This window comes from Microtus pennsylvanicus, chromosome 2 (assembly GCF_037038515.1).
Source record: "Microtus pennsylvanicus isolate mMicPen1 chromosome 2, mMicPen1.hap1, whole genome shotgun sequence".
NCBI classification, from domain to species: Eukaryota; Metazoa; Chordata; class Mammalia; order Rodentia; family Cricetidae; genus Microtus; species Microtus pennsylvanicus.
The window spans coordinates 112,824,454-112,840,218 of NC_134580.1; the positions used below are offsets into that span (position 1 = coordinate 112,824,454).

At 43.9% G+C, this 15,765-nt stretch overlaps 1 protein-coding gene across 2 annotated transcripts in view; it reads left to right on the top strand.

Moving 5' to 3' along the window:
- Positions 1 to 7,308: 7,308 nt before the first annotated feature.
- Plcb1 (phospholipase C beta 1) overlaps positions 7,309 to 15,765 on the top strand; it is a 678,563-nt gene continuing 670,106 nt past the window's right edge. For both annotated transcript variants that reach the window (XM_075962281.1, XM_075962280.1), the window contains exon 1: positions 7,309 to 7,773. In XM_075962281.1, coding sequence (XP_075818396.1) covers positions 7,675 to 7,773 — 99 coding nt within the window. In that variant the 5' untranslated portion in view covers positions 7,309 to 7,674. The remainder of the gene's footprint in view (positions 7,774 to 15,765) is intronic.

Here is a 15,765-nt window from a genome sequence, read left to right on the forward strand (position 1 = left end):
CAACAAGACCACACCTAATCCTTCCCAAATAGTTCCACCAACTGATGAGGACCAAATATTCTAATTTATGAGCCTATGGCCCATTCTCATTGAAATCCCCACTTGTAGAGACAGCACCAGCACCAGAGGTTACTGGGCCTTCTTGCTTGTAGCTGTATAAGCAAGGATTCATTCTCGATCCACAAGCAAAACAACAACAAAAGCTTTTAAATCAGAGGGCTTAAGTGTGACCAAAGCTTCCTACTTTCATATTTAAATCTAAGTGTTCCAAGATCCTAGAGTGATTAGAAGACTCACCTATTGTCAAATTCCTAGCTTTAGTTCTCAAAATGTTTCATGAGCAATGTATGCTCCGTCAAGCCTACATTCCAGGCAACAGGAAGATGTGGGAAGGCAAGTGACTCTGAATTAAACTGGAGTCCTACTACTTTTAAACACTAAGAATTAGCACTGGGAAGCAGGTAGCGATTTTCAGTAGGAACCCTTTGATCAGCTACTCTCCTGACAACCCTATAAGATTAAGTAATACAATTAATGTTTACAACCAAGGGTGCTAGCAAAGTTTGTTTTAGTTCTTGAGGTGGGATAGTTGTAGTTGAGTGAGGCAATGTTAGAGAAAGGAGTCCTGGTGTTGAGCATGGCCGTGCTGATGCTTGCCAAGCTCTTAAAAAAATACTATGGAATGGTTCCTGTGTCTTTCAGCTGCTACTACATCAGCAATTGCAACTGAAATCTGTGTACATGATGGAAAAGAATATAGAGAAATACAGAATTTAATTTTAGCTTAACTTGGAATTTATTACAAATCAAACATAAGGCAAACCTTTTGAAAAAAAAATTGAATCCATTCAGAGCATCCAAAAGCATGAAAACCGAAAGAAATCGTTAGATTCTGTCTCTTATGACGTAGGCATCACTGGAGAACCAAAACTTGGTGGTTGCATTTGAAGCAAGAAGCAAGTGTGATGTTTATCTTTAAAGACAGGGATGATCTATGTCTGGGCGAGACACTGACTCATGGAAATTGTGCTTTGGTCCTTATGTCACTCCATCCATGGGTCAGAGAGAGCAGGGAGAGAAGGAGGTGGGGACACTCCCTTTGAGTGCAAGGCATTCCTTTTACAGCCTTCCTCCCCTAACACTGATATTTTCTGTGAAATCCAGATTCTGCTGAGTGTCTCTCCTTAAACATTTTTGGATGTGAGCATCAAGATTCCTTTTTTTTTTGAATTGTGTTTAAGGCAGTCAGCCAACTTCAATGAAAGCCTTTGCTTTAAGTGAAGGGTAAAGCAGCACTTAAATAAACTTATGGTCATTTTTTCAAGAAGAAAAAAAATTACCATTGTTTTTGTAACGCCACTAACAGTATTTTTTTTCTTTTGTGTAATATAATTTAGGGAAGTGTATTTTGCTTTAAAGAAAGGGTGCAAATAAGCGCCTGCAGGAAAGCAAAAAATATGGATCCCTTCCACGTGCTGGTGATAATTTCACGTTGTCTTCTTTGGGGCTCTGCCCATCACCATATTTCACTGGATAACAGTGCTCACTGAGTCAGAACTTGGCAAGCAAGGCCATCAGGGGCGTATTTTCTTATTTACCATCTAAGATACGTAAGCTTTATTTCTTCTATTAATATAGAGTATAATTATTACCATGATGCCAATGACATTTAATTCTTGGCTCAAACACTCTAAATATATTTCTTATTTACATCGCTGATCTGGACAAATGAGTAAGTCATCAGAGTGACCTTCCACAAAGCTATTAAGGGACTCTGGCAAACAGTAGCTCTACCTTCTTCAATAGATGATCCCCAAAGTTGCTGTGTGGATCATATCAATCCCTGTCAGGCAGGTACAGAAAAGGAGGGAGGGAGGGAGAGAGAGAGAGAGAGGGAGGGGGGAGGGAGGAAGGGAGAGGAGAGGAGAGGAGAGAGAAGCAGCATAAATGGGGGCTTTTACTATGACCAAGATGAGCTCATTACAAAGCAGAACCCATGTGGTTTTCTTCCTATTTCTCCATTCTTTCAAATAGACAAGGTCAGAGGAACCCTGACGCTTAGTTGCAATTAGAACTCATTTATTCACGAGGAAAGAGAGCTTTTCAATTCTAGAAGGTTAGTGATGAAAATGGATCTGATTAGAGTTTATAGAATCAATGTAAAAACGGAGCTGACTGAATCACAGACCACAGAATTAGGGTACTATTTTAAAGACTCAGTTATTTTAGGGCTCATAAAGGCAATTTATTATAAATTTAGAATAATTTTAAGTATGTTAACTACTATTGATTTATGATATGTAGCAGAGACTTAACATCCATGATCGTATTTGGTCTTTACAATTACTTTTGAAGATAGATTATTGTGGTGATTGCATCTGTAGACTGGGGGGCCAAAATCTCCAGGTTTGATCTTTGGCTCTCTCATTTACTTGATTGAAAATTTCAGGCAACCATTTTCTCTTTCTCTGACTATTTTTCCTCAAGTATAAAATAAAGAAACTAAAGAAATACAGTTTTTAGGGTTAATATGAGAATTAAATTATTGAAGGTATAAAACATTTTCAAAAGTACCAGGAGCCTGTTTAGCATTCACCATCATTATTTTTATTAACATTTTTCTTGTTTCATTATTCCCTCCTTTCTTTTCTTCTTTTCATCCCACTGCAATATTTCCTCCCTCCTTTCCTCCTGGTCTTTCCCCCAACACCCTACTGTCCCCCCCCTCCAATCCACTCTTTCTCTGTTTCTGTCACCAAAAAGACAGGTCTCCCATGAGTATCAACACGGCATTTCAAGGCTCAGTAAGACTAAGCACCACCTCATGCATTAAGGCTGAACAAGAGAGTAGGGAACCAAAAACCTGTAAAAGAGTTGGGAACAGCCCATGCTCCCACTGTTAGGAGTCCCACAAGAGGACCAAGCTACACAACTGTAACATATATGCAGAGGGCCTCGGTCAGTCCCATGCAGGGTCCCTCACCAGATAAGTCTCTGTGAGATCCTATGAGACCAGGTTTTCTTATGGTGTCCTTGACACCTACAATCCTTTTGCCTCCTCTTCAACAGGATTCCCCTAGTTCCAACTAATGTTTGGCTATAGGTCTGCATCTGTTTTGATCAGGTGCTGGATGACGCCTGTCTGATGACAATTGGGCTAGGCATCAGTCTATGAGTATAGAAGAATATCGTTAGGCATCATTACCTTGACTTTTTTTCCCTTCTTTTTTCCTTCAGTCATGCTTGGTTCTATCCTCCGTCTCTGGGTCATCCAGCCTTTTGGCCATAGTGTACTATCAGGGGTGGGCTTATACTCTGGCCTGGGTTTTAGGCTAGACCAGTCATTGGTTGGCCACTCGCTCAATCTCTAGGGCACCCTTACGCAACACATCCTATAGGCAGGACTGACTGTAGGCTGAAGGTTATGTGTCTGGGTTGGTTTCCCATTTCTTCCACTTGAAGTCTTGCCTGGTCACAGGAGATGGCCAGTTTAGGCTATTTTTCAGTATCCATGATTGTTAACAGTCTTAGTTGGGGTAATCCTTGTAGATTCCTGGGACATCCCTTGTGCCAGGTTCTTACCTGATCCTGAAATGCCCCGAATTTCCAGTAGTCTCTTTTAGCACTCTCCTCCTCTGTCACTCATCCCAACTTGATGGCTCACATTCCCATCCCTATCTTCAGTCCACTCAGAACTCTCTTCTTCCTATTTACCCTTCTCAGGGAGATCTGGGGGTCCCTCTTTGAGCCCTCCTTGTCACCTAGTCTCTCTGGGTCTGTGGATTATAACATGGCTATCCTTTATTTTATAGCTTATATCCACTTATGAGTGAGTACACACCATGTTTGTCTTTCTAGGTCTGGGTTGCCTCACTGAGGATGATTTTATTCTAGGCCCACTCATTTGCCTTCAAATTTCATAATGTCATTTTTTAACAGCTGAGTAATACTCCATTATGTAAATGTACCACATTTTCTTTATCCTTTCCTTCGTTGAGGGATGTTATTTCTAGGTTCTGTTTTTTTAAAATAAAGCCATATTAGCATATTTCATTTCTGAAGGAGTGACCATTTTCCCATGTTTACACAGCTAGTAATTGGCATAACTGGTTATTAAGAGACATTGCTTAATCAAACCCCTGTCCTTTCCAGTGTATCAAGCCTCAGTACCACAATACACCTTCTACAGAATGTGGAATAATTGTATGTGCATATTAAAAAAAGAAAAAAAATCATACCCAGATCTGTGTAGTAAGTCAGGATTCTAACATTAGACTGACTTCCTGGGGGTCAATATCAGTTCTTAGCTCTGTGACCTAGAACATAGTACAGCATTTCTGGGAAGTTGAGGCAGAACACAAGCAGTTAATCAAATCACATCCACAACCGATAAAAGAGAATAGATGGACCTTTGCTTGCTTGCTTGCGTTTAACTGCCTTTCTTCCCTTCTACAGCTCAGGACACAGTCTAGGGAATGGCACTGCCTACAGTGGGCTGGGTCCTGCATCAGCTGACAATGGAGACAGTCTCCTATAGAAATGCCTCCAGGCCAACCTGGTAGAGATAAGCACTCAGTGGGGACTGTCTAACCAAGGGATTCTAGGTTTCGTTGACCATGAAAACTAACCATTACAAGGGGTCAATTATTTTATATGGCAGGTCAGCTGAGAGTAATACTAAAGATTGACCAATAAAGATATGTATTATAATACATATCAGAAAGTCTAGAGACAGTTTAGAGGATTAAAGAGTCTAGGAAGGAACACTAGTTTTCCCTTTTTTGCATCTTTCTATTCAGTGGTGAGAAAGTAGGAGGAGGGGGAAGAGAGAGAGGGAAAAAGTGATGCAAATATGAGAAATTTCCCTCAGAAGCTCCCCATCTTCACCTTATTAGTTGAATTTGGGTCCCTTAAGCACTCTCTCAACCAGTTACAGATAAAGGTAAAGGGAGAAAAATAGAATAATTATAGTTAGTTTCATAATTTATTCACTAAGTACGGTTGCCAGCTAAACAATTTAGGGTTTTCTTTTAAGACGAGAAGAGTGGAGAAGCTGACAGATAGCAAGGATTCCACTATGGAGTGTCTGGGAAGTGTTCAACTCAGTGCGTTCGCCTGAAGTTTCTCTAGAGTTCCATTCAGGGAACGGCCAAGGTCCATCCTGACTTCCCACGGCATTCCAAGAGGTAAAGCTCCCTGATCAATAATTACTCCAATGAATGATGAAATAATTGATGGAGAAACAAGAAAGGAAAGTGCAGGCTGGAGAAGAATAACCTGGTAGGGCGTGTTGTAAGGATAATTGAGAAGGAGCCTTGGAAGCAGAGGCTTATTGCAGTCTTTGACAATAAAGACTGAAGTGAAGATGAGAGCCTTGTCCCCTGGAAGGTAACTAGTAGGTCAAGGCCACTATTTTTGAAGGACTATGGCTATCAGGTTCCTGTTCTATTTTGGTAATGCAGCATCTGAATGAAATAAGATAAGTCGTGTAATGCTTTTTATTTTTTTTATGGCAAGTTGTTCCAAGAACAAGACAAGGCCTCCAATGATGACAGGATTTAGTGGTTTTAATTATGATAGCTCCAAGAATATTGCTGGTTATCCATCTTATCTATTGATAATCAATCTGTCATCCGTCTGTCTGTCTACCTATGTATATTTAAGTGGGACTTGGGGTTCACACCAGTAGTCTCTGCATATAAGGCAAGCTATCTAGCCTGGGATACACCCTCCTTTCAGGTATATTTGATAGTTTTTTGATGGGGTTTATAAACTATGATCCACAGAGACGCGGGAAATAAGCACACGGAGAAGGAAGAAAGAAAGTAATGCTTCCCCTGTTTTTCTTTTTACATGCACACGAGCACACACATTTACCCTAGTGTGCCATGGTATAGGTGTGCAGATCGGAGCGCAGTTTTGGGGAGTCAGTTCTCTCCTTCCACCATGCGGAGTTGGGGGATGGAACTGAGACGCTCAGGCTTGCTGGCAAGTGCCGAGACTGCTTAGACCACTTTACCAGAACCTCTTTTGTTCATACAGTTTCCTTTTTTTTCTAAAATCGGCCTTTAAGGTAATCTTTAGTACAACAAAATTCACTCATTTTATGTGTCTGGTCTAGAGAGGTTTGCCAATTGTAAACACAGAGCTACAGAAGCTTCTTCCATCATTTTCAAAAGCCCCCGTTTGCCTCTTGTGCCAATCATTGCCCATCCCTGGCCACAGGCACCTAGCTGATCTACTTTCTCTCATCACAGAACACCTTGCCTATCCTCTGGACCCAAAAACAGCATCTTGATGCACAGTCTTGTCTGGCTTGTCTCACCAAGCTTAAACTTTGTACACTCATGGCTCTGTTCTTGAGTGTCTGTCTCTTCTCATCATAGAATAGAATTCTAATTTGGGGAACACACGAATACACTAAGGTTGTCTCTCTAGTTAGTTGCCTTTAACATTGCTGGTCAAGTGTGTGTGTGTGTGTGTGTGTGTGTGTGTGTGTGTGTGTGCGCGCGCGTGCGCGCGCGTGCATGTTCTTGGTTTTCTTGAGCAAAAACTTACAAGTAGAATTTCTGGATTGTGTGATAAGTAAATGTTTAACACTACACAGAAATTACTTTCTAAAGTGGATTTACCACGTTAGGCCCCACCCTCCATCCCTGTATGGATGAAGGTTCCAGTTGTTCCCTACCCTCTCAAACCCTTGCCTTTATCAACTTTGGGAGTGAAGACAGACATCTTGTCACCTATGTTTCTATATGATCCCCACCCCTTCCCGCTCCTCACACATTTCATCTTCCTTGGGAAATTAAAGCTTTGTTTCCTTCAGATGAACTTTCCATCCAAACTAGCACACTACCCACTTTCTGGTGGGGTGAGATTTCTATGGAGTTTTCGCTTTTAATCTCTCAAGTGCTTCTCTATATAAATAATAGCCCTCTTTTTGAAAAGACTGGTGAGCATTAGCGATAAGGAAAGACAAAGGCTCTCTTCCCCATTCCTTGCCAACGTCCTTCTTTTCTTTTCTTAGAGGTTAGGATCCGCTAAGGTAACATCCAGGCTCTCACCCTGGTTATCAGAAAAGCCCCGGGAACATCAACCCGGCCACCGGCACGGGGCATGCTCAGAGGGCGCGTGGCGCAGGCGTCGGCTGCAGTGGGGCCCGGGAGCCGGGAGGTGCCGCTGCGTCCCCGCTTCCCGCCATTGACCCAGCGCTCAAAGTTGGGCAGGGAGCTGGGGGAGGAGGACCGCGAGCGAGGGTGGCGGAGCAGGGGCGGGAGGAGCGGAGGGAGGAGGGGACCGGAGCGTGTCACTCGCGCGCTCCCTCTGGGCACAGAGGATGTGCTGAATGGTGCGCTTCGAGGCGGCGGCCAAGCAGGATCCGGCGGCGGGCGGCTCGCACTGCCGGGCTCTGTTCCGTCGCGTCTTCTGAGGCAGCACAGACCCCGCGGGCTCTCGACCCTGGGTCCCGCCCGGGGCATGGCCGGTTGCTGCGCCCTCGCGCGTCCCGCTTGTTGAGCGGTGCCGGCCAGAGGTGCGGAGGCCAAGAGGCCAGGAGGCCGGCGGGCAGCGGAGCCCAGAGCCTGCTGAGCCGAAAGCCGAGCCCGCCCGTGCCCGGAGCTCCGTTTCTCATCCCCGCCGCGCTCGCCCGGGCAGCCGGAACCCCGATGAGCCCAGATGGCTGGGGCACAGCCCGGAGTGCACGCCTTGCAACTCAAGCCAGTGTGCGTGTCCGACAGCCTCAAGAAGGGCACCAAATTCGTCAAGTGGGATGATGTAAGTGAGGGGCGGCGCGGTGGGGCGCGGGCCGGGCACCCGAGGGCGGGCTGCGTGGGGGTGGGGCGAGGGGCGCGTTATGCAATGGGGCGCTCGAGCGGGCGCGGGCAGCCCGGGGCGCACAGGTTGCCAGCTGTCCGCTGGGTGACAGAGGGTGACAGCTTCGCGCGCGCTCTCTTCCTCCTAGGGGATTTGGAGTTGACATCCTTGCTGGGTCTGGCCAGCGCCTGCCTCCTGAGGGATTTAAGTCTTTGGGGCCAGTGAAACTGGAGGGACAGGCTTTCCCTGGTGTCGGGTCCTGAGAGTTTGGAAAGAGCATGAAGTTAGGACCAGCTGGATAACGCTGGAAAGAACTAGACGCACTCCTCTCGGCTGGCTAAGGAGCTCTGTTACCTCCTTTGCCCTCTTTCAAGAAGGAATACCTACCACCCAGTTCCAACACCTTGCAGTTACCGATAGCCCTTGAGCATTTTTATGCTGGCCACTTGGCAGAAGACACAGCAGTACAGCCGACAGGTGGTCGTTGATGCCAAACTTTAGCGCCTGGTTCCAGAGTGAGGGGCCTTGGAAAGGGCTGGAGAGGGCAGACTAGAGGCAGGTTAGTGAGCAAATGAGAAGCTGTTAGGACCGAGGAGCCCAGAATGGGCCTGCAGAGAGGGCCAGGTTTTGAGAAATGAGCTTGCTTAAGTCTTTACTTGGAAATAGACTCCCAACTTCACCCTCTGATCTACTTGCACCCTCTGCTGTATAGGACAGATCCTGTCCAGCCCTGGGACTCCACTGCTTCACCTACAGTCCAGATCCCAGGACTTCTCATGACCTCCCCCTTTCCTCTACCCTTGTTTTCTGCAGAACACTTAAAGAATTCTTACTGAAAACGCGAATGGGGTGCACATTACGCTATCAGTTTAGCTTCCTGGGTGTCGTCCAAAAAGGTTTGGTAAGAACAACTCACCTGACTACAGCCGAGCTGTCAGGTTGTAAAGAAATTAAGTCCTAATGATGAATACATCTCTCATCAGAAGCAGCTGTAGGAGAATGAGCCGGTCTTCTCACTGAGAAGATTTCCCACCTCGTAAATTACAGCCTGTTATCCTCTCGGGTATTTTACTTTAATCTTCTTAAGCCAATTTCTAGTGTCTGAAAACAATTTAAATATTCCAGGTAGTGAATCCAATTACTTAGCTGAGTGCATCTGTGCCTATATTTTGTCCAGTTGCGGGATGAGCCATAGCCTCCTTAAAATCTCATGCCAATTATTAAAGGATGTAGGCAGGGATGTAAACACACTCTCTTTGCCGGGAGCTTTGCACTCTTCTCTTTTCTGCCCCAGTCTAATTGGACCGGATGCTGTTATAAATGGAATAGACTCTCGACAACAAATTCAGACACAGATGAATTGTTTTATGTCAAGAAAACAAAAGGAAAGCGCAGATCAACAAGTAGAATGTTCTTGCCCATCTAGACGTACTTAAGTGAAAAGCTAATAAAATGGTGGCTCAGGAAAAGAGAGGGAATGGTAAAGCAGAGAGAAGAAGGGGGGAGAGGAGAGCAGAGTCCCAGAGTGAAAAAGGGGTGGTTTCAGCTATAAGCTCTGGAATTCCTTACAAAACTCATGGTTTTAAAACTATATCTTAATCCTCCATGAATTCTGGTTTGTGAGATAATAACATATTGAGAAGGAAGGATATAGATAACCAGGTGGGTGATTTGTATTGCATGTGTTTATGTAACAAACATTTCATGCTCATTTATCAGTGCCTGTCTTTAACTACCTTGTGGAGTGATGGAGAAAGTAGATAGCACCTCTCCTCTTATAGACTGGACGTACTAAATAGAAGAGACCAAAATCATCAAAACGCGGATGGGAGAGATTGAATGATGCCCTGGGAGTGATGGAGAAGCCACTAGTCAGCCCTAGGAGAAGGGAGAGGTGAGAAGCATCCTCCCATGACTGCAACAGTGAGTTTCTGGGGAGGCTTGTGCGAAGGAGGCAGGCACTTTGGAGAGAGCGAGTTTTAAAGAGAGAACAGATTGCACCCAGAGGATGAGTTAACTGGACTTCAGAGAACTGCCCCGCAGGCATGCTCGCTCTCTTGCTCTCTGTGATCTGTGCCCTAGGAGGCATCCAGACTTTCTAGTTATCATTTGTAGACCCTGCGTACCCCCTCTCTCGTCTTCCTCGGTTGTATTTCTTCTTTTAGAACCAAGTCAGTTTGATCCAGCTGGCTGTTTCTCATGCATCTTTGTGAAGTGGTGCTTTCCAGACAAAGAATAGCCAGTTTTGAATCCAGCCAGGGTCTGGGTTCTGTCATCTGTTAGCAGTGTGACTTTACACCAATAATCACAGTGAACTTCTGTTGTCTTTTATACAAAACTGGTAGTGCTGCATCTCCTATGCATTTGGTGGAACAGTTTGTGGGAAGCCTCGGTGATCCACACTCTCCTCACTCCCCCCTCAGAAGCATCCAGAAGGCCTGGTGGTCCTGGAATTGCTGGGTCCATCCAGTTTCTGATTGAGCTCTGAGGAAGGGCTTGAGAGTGTTCCTTTCCCACAGTGCGGAAGGTAGGTGATATGGCGGTGGCTGCCGCTGCCAGTCTGAGAAATAATACTCTGTATATGATCAGGGAAAGTCTGTGAATGAACTGTTGCTGGGACTTCTTGGCTTACGTAAATGCTCACTGACTTGTGAGTCTCATTTGATCTCTATGCTTACATTTTGAGAGATTTGTCATCTAGAAATTGGGAACACTCCAGTGGCAGTATTGTTAGATAAATACCCCCAGACAGGGTTATTGACTGAAGCATCATCAGTACTCAGACTGGAAGGACTAACGCACAGAATTACATTTCTTTTGAAGTGTTGATAGGTAATGAGTGAAGAAGTCTATCTTCCTTCTTTCCTTCCTTCCTTCCTCCTTCCTTCCTTCTTTCCTTCTTTCCCTCCCTTCTTCCTTTCTTCCTCTCATGTTCCCCATATTTGAGAGAGTTTCTGGTTTGATTTTGTGTCATAAAGTTATGGGAGTTTCTGTCTTTTAACTTTTGACACTGTCTTGGGGGAAATGCTCCCCATTTCTAACCCAAAGGAACATCCCATTTCCTTGTCTAGAAGAAACATAAATGCTTCAAACAACTTAGCAGCCCTTTGTACACCTGCTGTGCTGTGAAAGCAGTAGAGTCCCGTGGTAAAGAGGGAGTGTGGGCAGCTCCCATAGATGTCTACTCTCCTATTAGACAGCACAGTGCATATGGAGAATTGAAAGTGATGTGTTGGGGCATTTATGATGGTGAAGTACTGCTACATAACATAACCACTAGTCATGTTTTGCTGACCACCATATGGAATAGGAGGTGGCGCCTACACAGTGCTGTGCCATGCACCAACTTGTCTTGGTGAGGTTGTGGATGTTCTAAGGATGATTGTCACTGACAAAGGCACGAACAGATGACAATAGGTATCAAGTGGCTAAGAACAGGAGCTGGGGTCTGCAGAGACGCTGTAATACTCAGCCAGACACTTGCTGTCTTATTATGGAAGAGCCTGGAGTCCTTACATGTGAGGGAAGGTTTGGAATCTTGTAATATTTTAAAACTAGTAGCTGTGGACTTAATGTCACATCAAAGCTGAGCCTGTGTTCCTGAACTTGGTGCAACGAGAAAGCTGACCCATTGTGACTGCTTGTTTACTAATAACAGCCAATAAAGCAAATTACAGTTTTTTTTAATTTTGTATTTGCATATGACCAGATTAAAGGTGGGACATGGCTAACCCTTTGTACTATGGTGTAACTGGAGGGCTGAGGCGAGGTAGACAGTGGACAGCAATTTCTTTCTTCATCTTAGATAGGGAAACGGAGATTATTATGAATTTGATGCTTGTCTCCTTTGAGTTTTGACTTCTGTGTGGATTGGTTTTGTGGGACAAAATTTTTCCTGAGAAGATGCTACACACATATCTACTCACCCCGGATAGGAAGCCCATGACCGACAGATGCCACCAGAGTTCACTTCGGTGAAAAGTAAGCTTCATTTGGGAATACTTATAAGAATGTGGGTGAGAGGTTACTTGCAGAAGCAGAAATGACTGACATCTGCATTCACTAAAGCCTACCTCAGCCTGGGTGAACCTGGAGTATACTGCACAGCCCACAGGCAGCCCAACAGGATGGAGAGAGTTCTTTCCAAGTGACTCAGTTGGGCCAAACCTCTTCCATGCCGCTAGGCTGGTTTCTGCTTCTTCGAGGTAGCTTATCTTGTCTTAGAGTCGACTTGGAAGCTTGGCTTGTATGAGAAAGACTCTTAGCAATCTTTATTGTTTGCTCTAGGGAGGAAGAGGCCCAGTGAATCTGATCAGTTTCAGGGACTTCCTGAAGCTATTTCAAGTTGTTTATCTTATGGCTTAATAAGCTTCCCTGTAGGATGAAATGTTTCAATCTCTGAGAAAATTGCTACTCAACAATTGGACATGAAACAGGAAAGGAATCATCCAAAACCGTTAAAAGCCCCCTCTCCAGCCTCTGGGCTGCTGGTTTCTCAAGTAGGACCTTATTTTTTTTTAATCTTCCGGTCTCTGGGGAGTTTTTCCCCTTATCTCTTGCCCTCCCTCCATCCCTTCCTCTTTGCTATTCCTTCTATTCTTTCTTCTTCTATTTGTTTTTTTTTTCCAAGACAGGATTTCTCTGTGTAACACCCTTGGCTGTCCTAGAACTCTCCTTGTAGACCAGGCTGGCTTCGAACTCACAAAGACCCTCTAGCCTGTGTCTCCCAAGTGCTGAAATTAAAGGCATGTACCACCAGGGCAGCAGTGGGATTTTTCTTTTCTTTTATCTTTTTTTTTCAGCCTTGCTTCCCAAATTCTTCTCACATTGTGGGAAAGTTGCCTAGCATATCTCAACCTCATGCTTCTTTACTATAACATGCCTGTTGCATTTGTTATATCACAGAAGAGCTACGGAACTTCATATGTATTTCCTTGTATCACTTCTGGCACATGGGAACCCCAATAGAAGGGAGGTTTAAAAAGCAACCAAGCTATGCAAATGGAAATGGAAATAGAAAGGAGATACAGATTTTGGGAAGGTATTCAGTAAGATCCCACTCTGATTCTATAGGTATAATTTTCATACCTTCCTTGCGTTCCATTTAATATGTGTTTCAGCTTTGTATTTTGTAATTCAAGAAGGAAAAACATCTACTTTTACCCTTTTTTAAATTTTCAGATGTTCCAGATAAAATGAGTCTATATAACTCAAAACAGAATCAAGTCTCTACAAGGAAGTCAGTTTACAACCCATCTAGAAGTTTGTTTCTACACCCTTACAGACACACACACTTGTGCACACATGAGCACACATGCACATACAAATGATTCCACATGGTACATCCTGTTTTTGTAAGGGCAGCCTACCATCCAGAAGCCAACAGTGCTGGGCTGAGTTGCTGGGAATGGTTATGGAAGCTTAGAGGTCTAGTTTTATATTCATGATGCCCCCTGGATTTGAAAAGGTTATATCCTCCTTTATTCAATGCCCACCCAATAAAAAAAACTAAATAATAGGCCAAACAGGTAAACAAACAAACAGAAACCACCCCCTGGCTAAGGCAGCATCCAAAACAAAATCATAACTAGAACTTCTGTATTCTGTAGCATTAGTTCTGGTTTCTATAATGCTGAGATAATACTGACAAGATTAGTGAAGGAAGCAGAGTGGAAGGTACCATGAAATGGGAAGTCAGCAGGTTCTCCTTGGAAGGGGTATGGGGAATGGATGAAGCAGCTGAGTTGACAGTAGGTGGATCCGGGTTGGGTCAGACACGGAGGCGAGGTTTTGACTGGAAGGCATCAAGTCCTCTCTACAGAGCCACTTAAACCTCTCCATAGGGGCTGAAAGTATGGCTCAGCAGCTAAGAGCACTAGCTGCTCTTGCAGAGGACCTGGGTTCAGTTTCTGGCCTCCATGTGTTTGGTAACAGCTGTTTGTAACTCAGTTCCAGGGGCTCTGATACTTTCTTCTGACCTTCACAGGCTTACTTTTTCATGCACATGATGTACATAATATGCTCATGCATGCGCATACACATACACACACATGTCAAATGAATAAAAATTTAAAAAATACCTTCCAATGTCTTTCATTGCCGGTCAAGAAACTCTGATTTTTCTGTTGACAACCAGTAATGACAATGATCTAAATAAATACAAAACTATTCTTTTCTTTAAGTGAGAGATGAAGAAGGTAAGCTAAGGTTGGCATCATAGTGTAGCATGCATATAAGAAAAAATACAAGTCATATGTTCTGATGCATAATTGTCCACAGAGCTGTCACTTGTCACTAACATAGTCTCTAGGGACATCATCACTGGCAAGCCTGAGAAGACAGAGTCCATTCTTAACACCATCCCTACCCTCTGGGTAGCTTTTTATGACTGGTAAGTCCATCGATGGCTACGCCTGTTTCTAATCTACGACAGCTATTTTTATTTTGAATGGAAACTAAACCAAACCTCTCCAGCCTACAGCATTTTTATTGTTGCCGAAATTGTCCCTATCTCCAACAGCAACAACAAAAGTGGCGAATCCTCCGCTTTGATGGCCCCTGATTAGGTCCTTATCTGTCCCGAGGCTGAGCCTGGAAAGTGTAGCAGGTGTGGAGAATGCCCCACAGGAGGAAACACAGCTCTAGGAATTTAGCCGAGAGAGTAATGCATACAGGCAGCTGCTGGCACAGCTCAGCAGGTTCATAGAGCGCTGCTGCCAGGATGCATTTCTCTTCCTTCCTTTTTTCCCTCCCTTCATTTCTGTTTCTGTGCTGGAGATTGAATTCGGGGTCACTATAATATGCTAATCAGACACCGTGAAGTTGGCTGTACCCAGCCTTCATTTTTGTAACTTAGTATTTTATTTTTATTATTATAGCATGTAAAAATTAAGGAAGAATTCGCATAATACAAACTAACCGTTTTTAAAGGGAACAGTTCACTGGCACCCCAGGTACCAATAGAACTGCACTAGCTCCAGACCATTCCCCGTTCCCAACCCCAGATGCGGATATTGTTTACTCCCAGGGCCTTAATTTTTGCTGGCTATTAGAATCTCTTGACTCTTTCCCTTGAAAGTAGCCTATCAATAAATTGCTTCAGACCATACTTACCTGTGGCAATGCATAATTGGAATAGGAACAGTTTGCTTTTTTTTTTTATGGTAAACCTGGTAACCTGTAGTTAAACGTGTCTTTTTCCAAAGTGTCTGGTGTAACTGTGAGTTGTAAAGTTGTGCAGAACTGCAAGGGGATCGACTGCTAGTTGTTGCCTGGCGCTGTGGGGCTGCACTTAAATGCAAACCCTTGCTAGGTGAAAACACCAGTTTTCCTGTTACCTGAGCTAGTGTTAGGTTCCTGGAGCCTTTCAGCTCATATCACAAATCCCATATGCACTGCAGATTTACAACGTTTGACTCCTTGATCAGAGCCGGATGGCCTCTGTCTCTGGAGCAAAGGACCTGGAGACACATTGCTGAAGTCATTTATTTACTCATAGGATCCTAAGGACACATTCAATTCTTAAGGAAAGAAAAAAGAAAAAGAGCTGAAATAGGATACAAAGAATGCTGGCTATTCAAGAGCTTTCCCCAGCCCCTTTTGATCTTTTAGAAGGTCTAATATTTCATTTTTTCTTTTCATGTTTTAGTTTGAAAATTTTTGTGTTCTTGAAAAATGTTTGAGTTTACATATTAATTGGCATTGACTAAATGTATACATCTACCAAGAAGCTAAAATGTCATAGATTGGGAAATAGACTATTATAAAATGAGAACAATAAGTAGTTGTTATTAAATGAGAATTAAAAACATCCTACATCTGTTTTCCATTTCCAGGGCTTTCTCAGTTCACAGTGTTTTGTTTCATTTTATTGCCTCGAAGTTTTATGAGCAAGTCCAGGGGAAAAGGGATCAGTGAGCAAAGGAAACTTTGTCACCTGGACTGGACATGGGG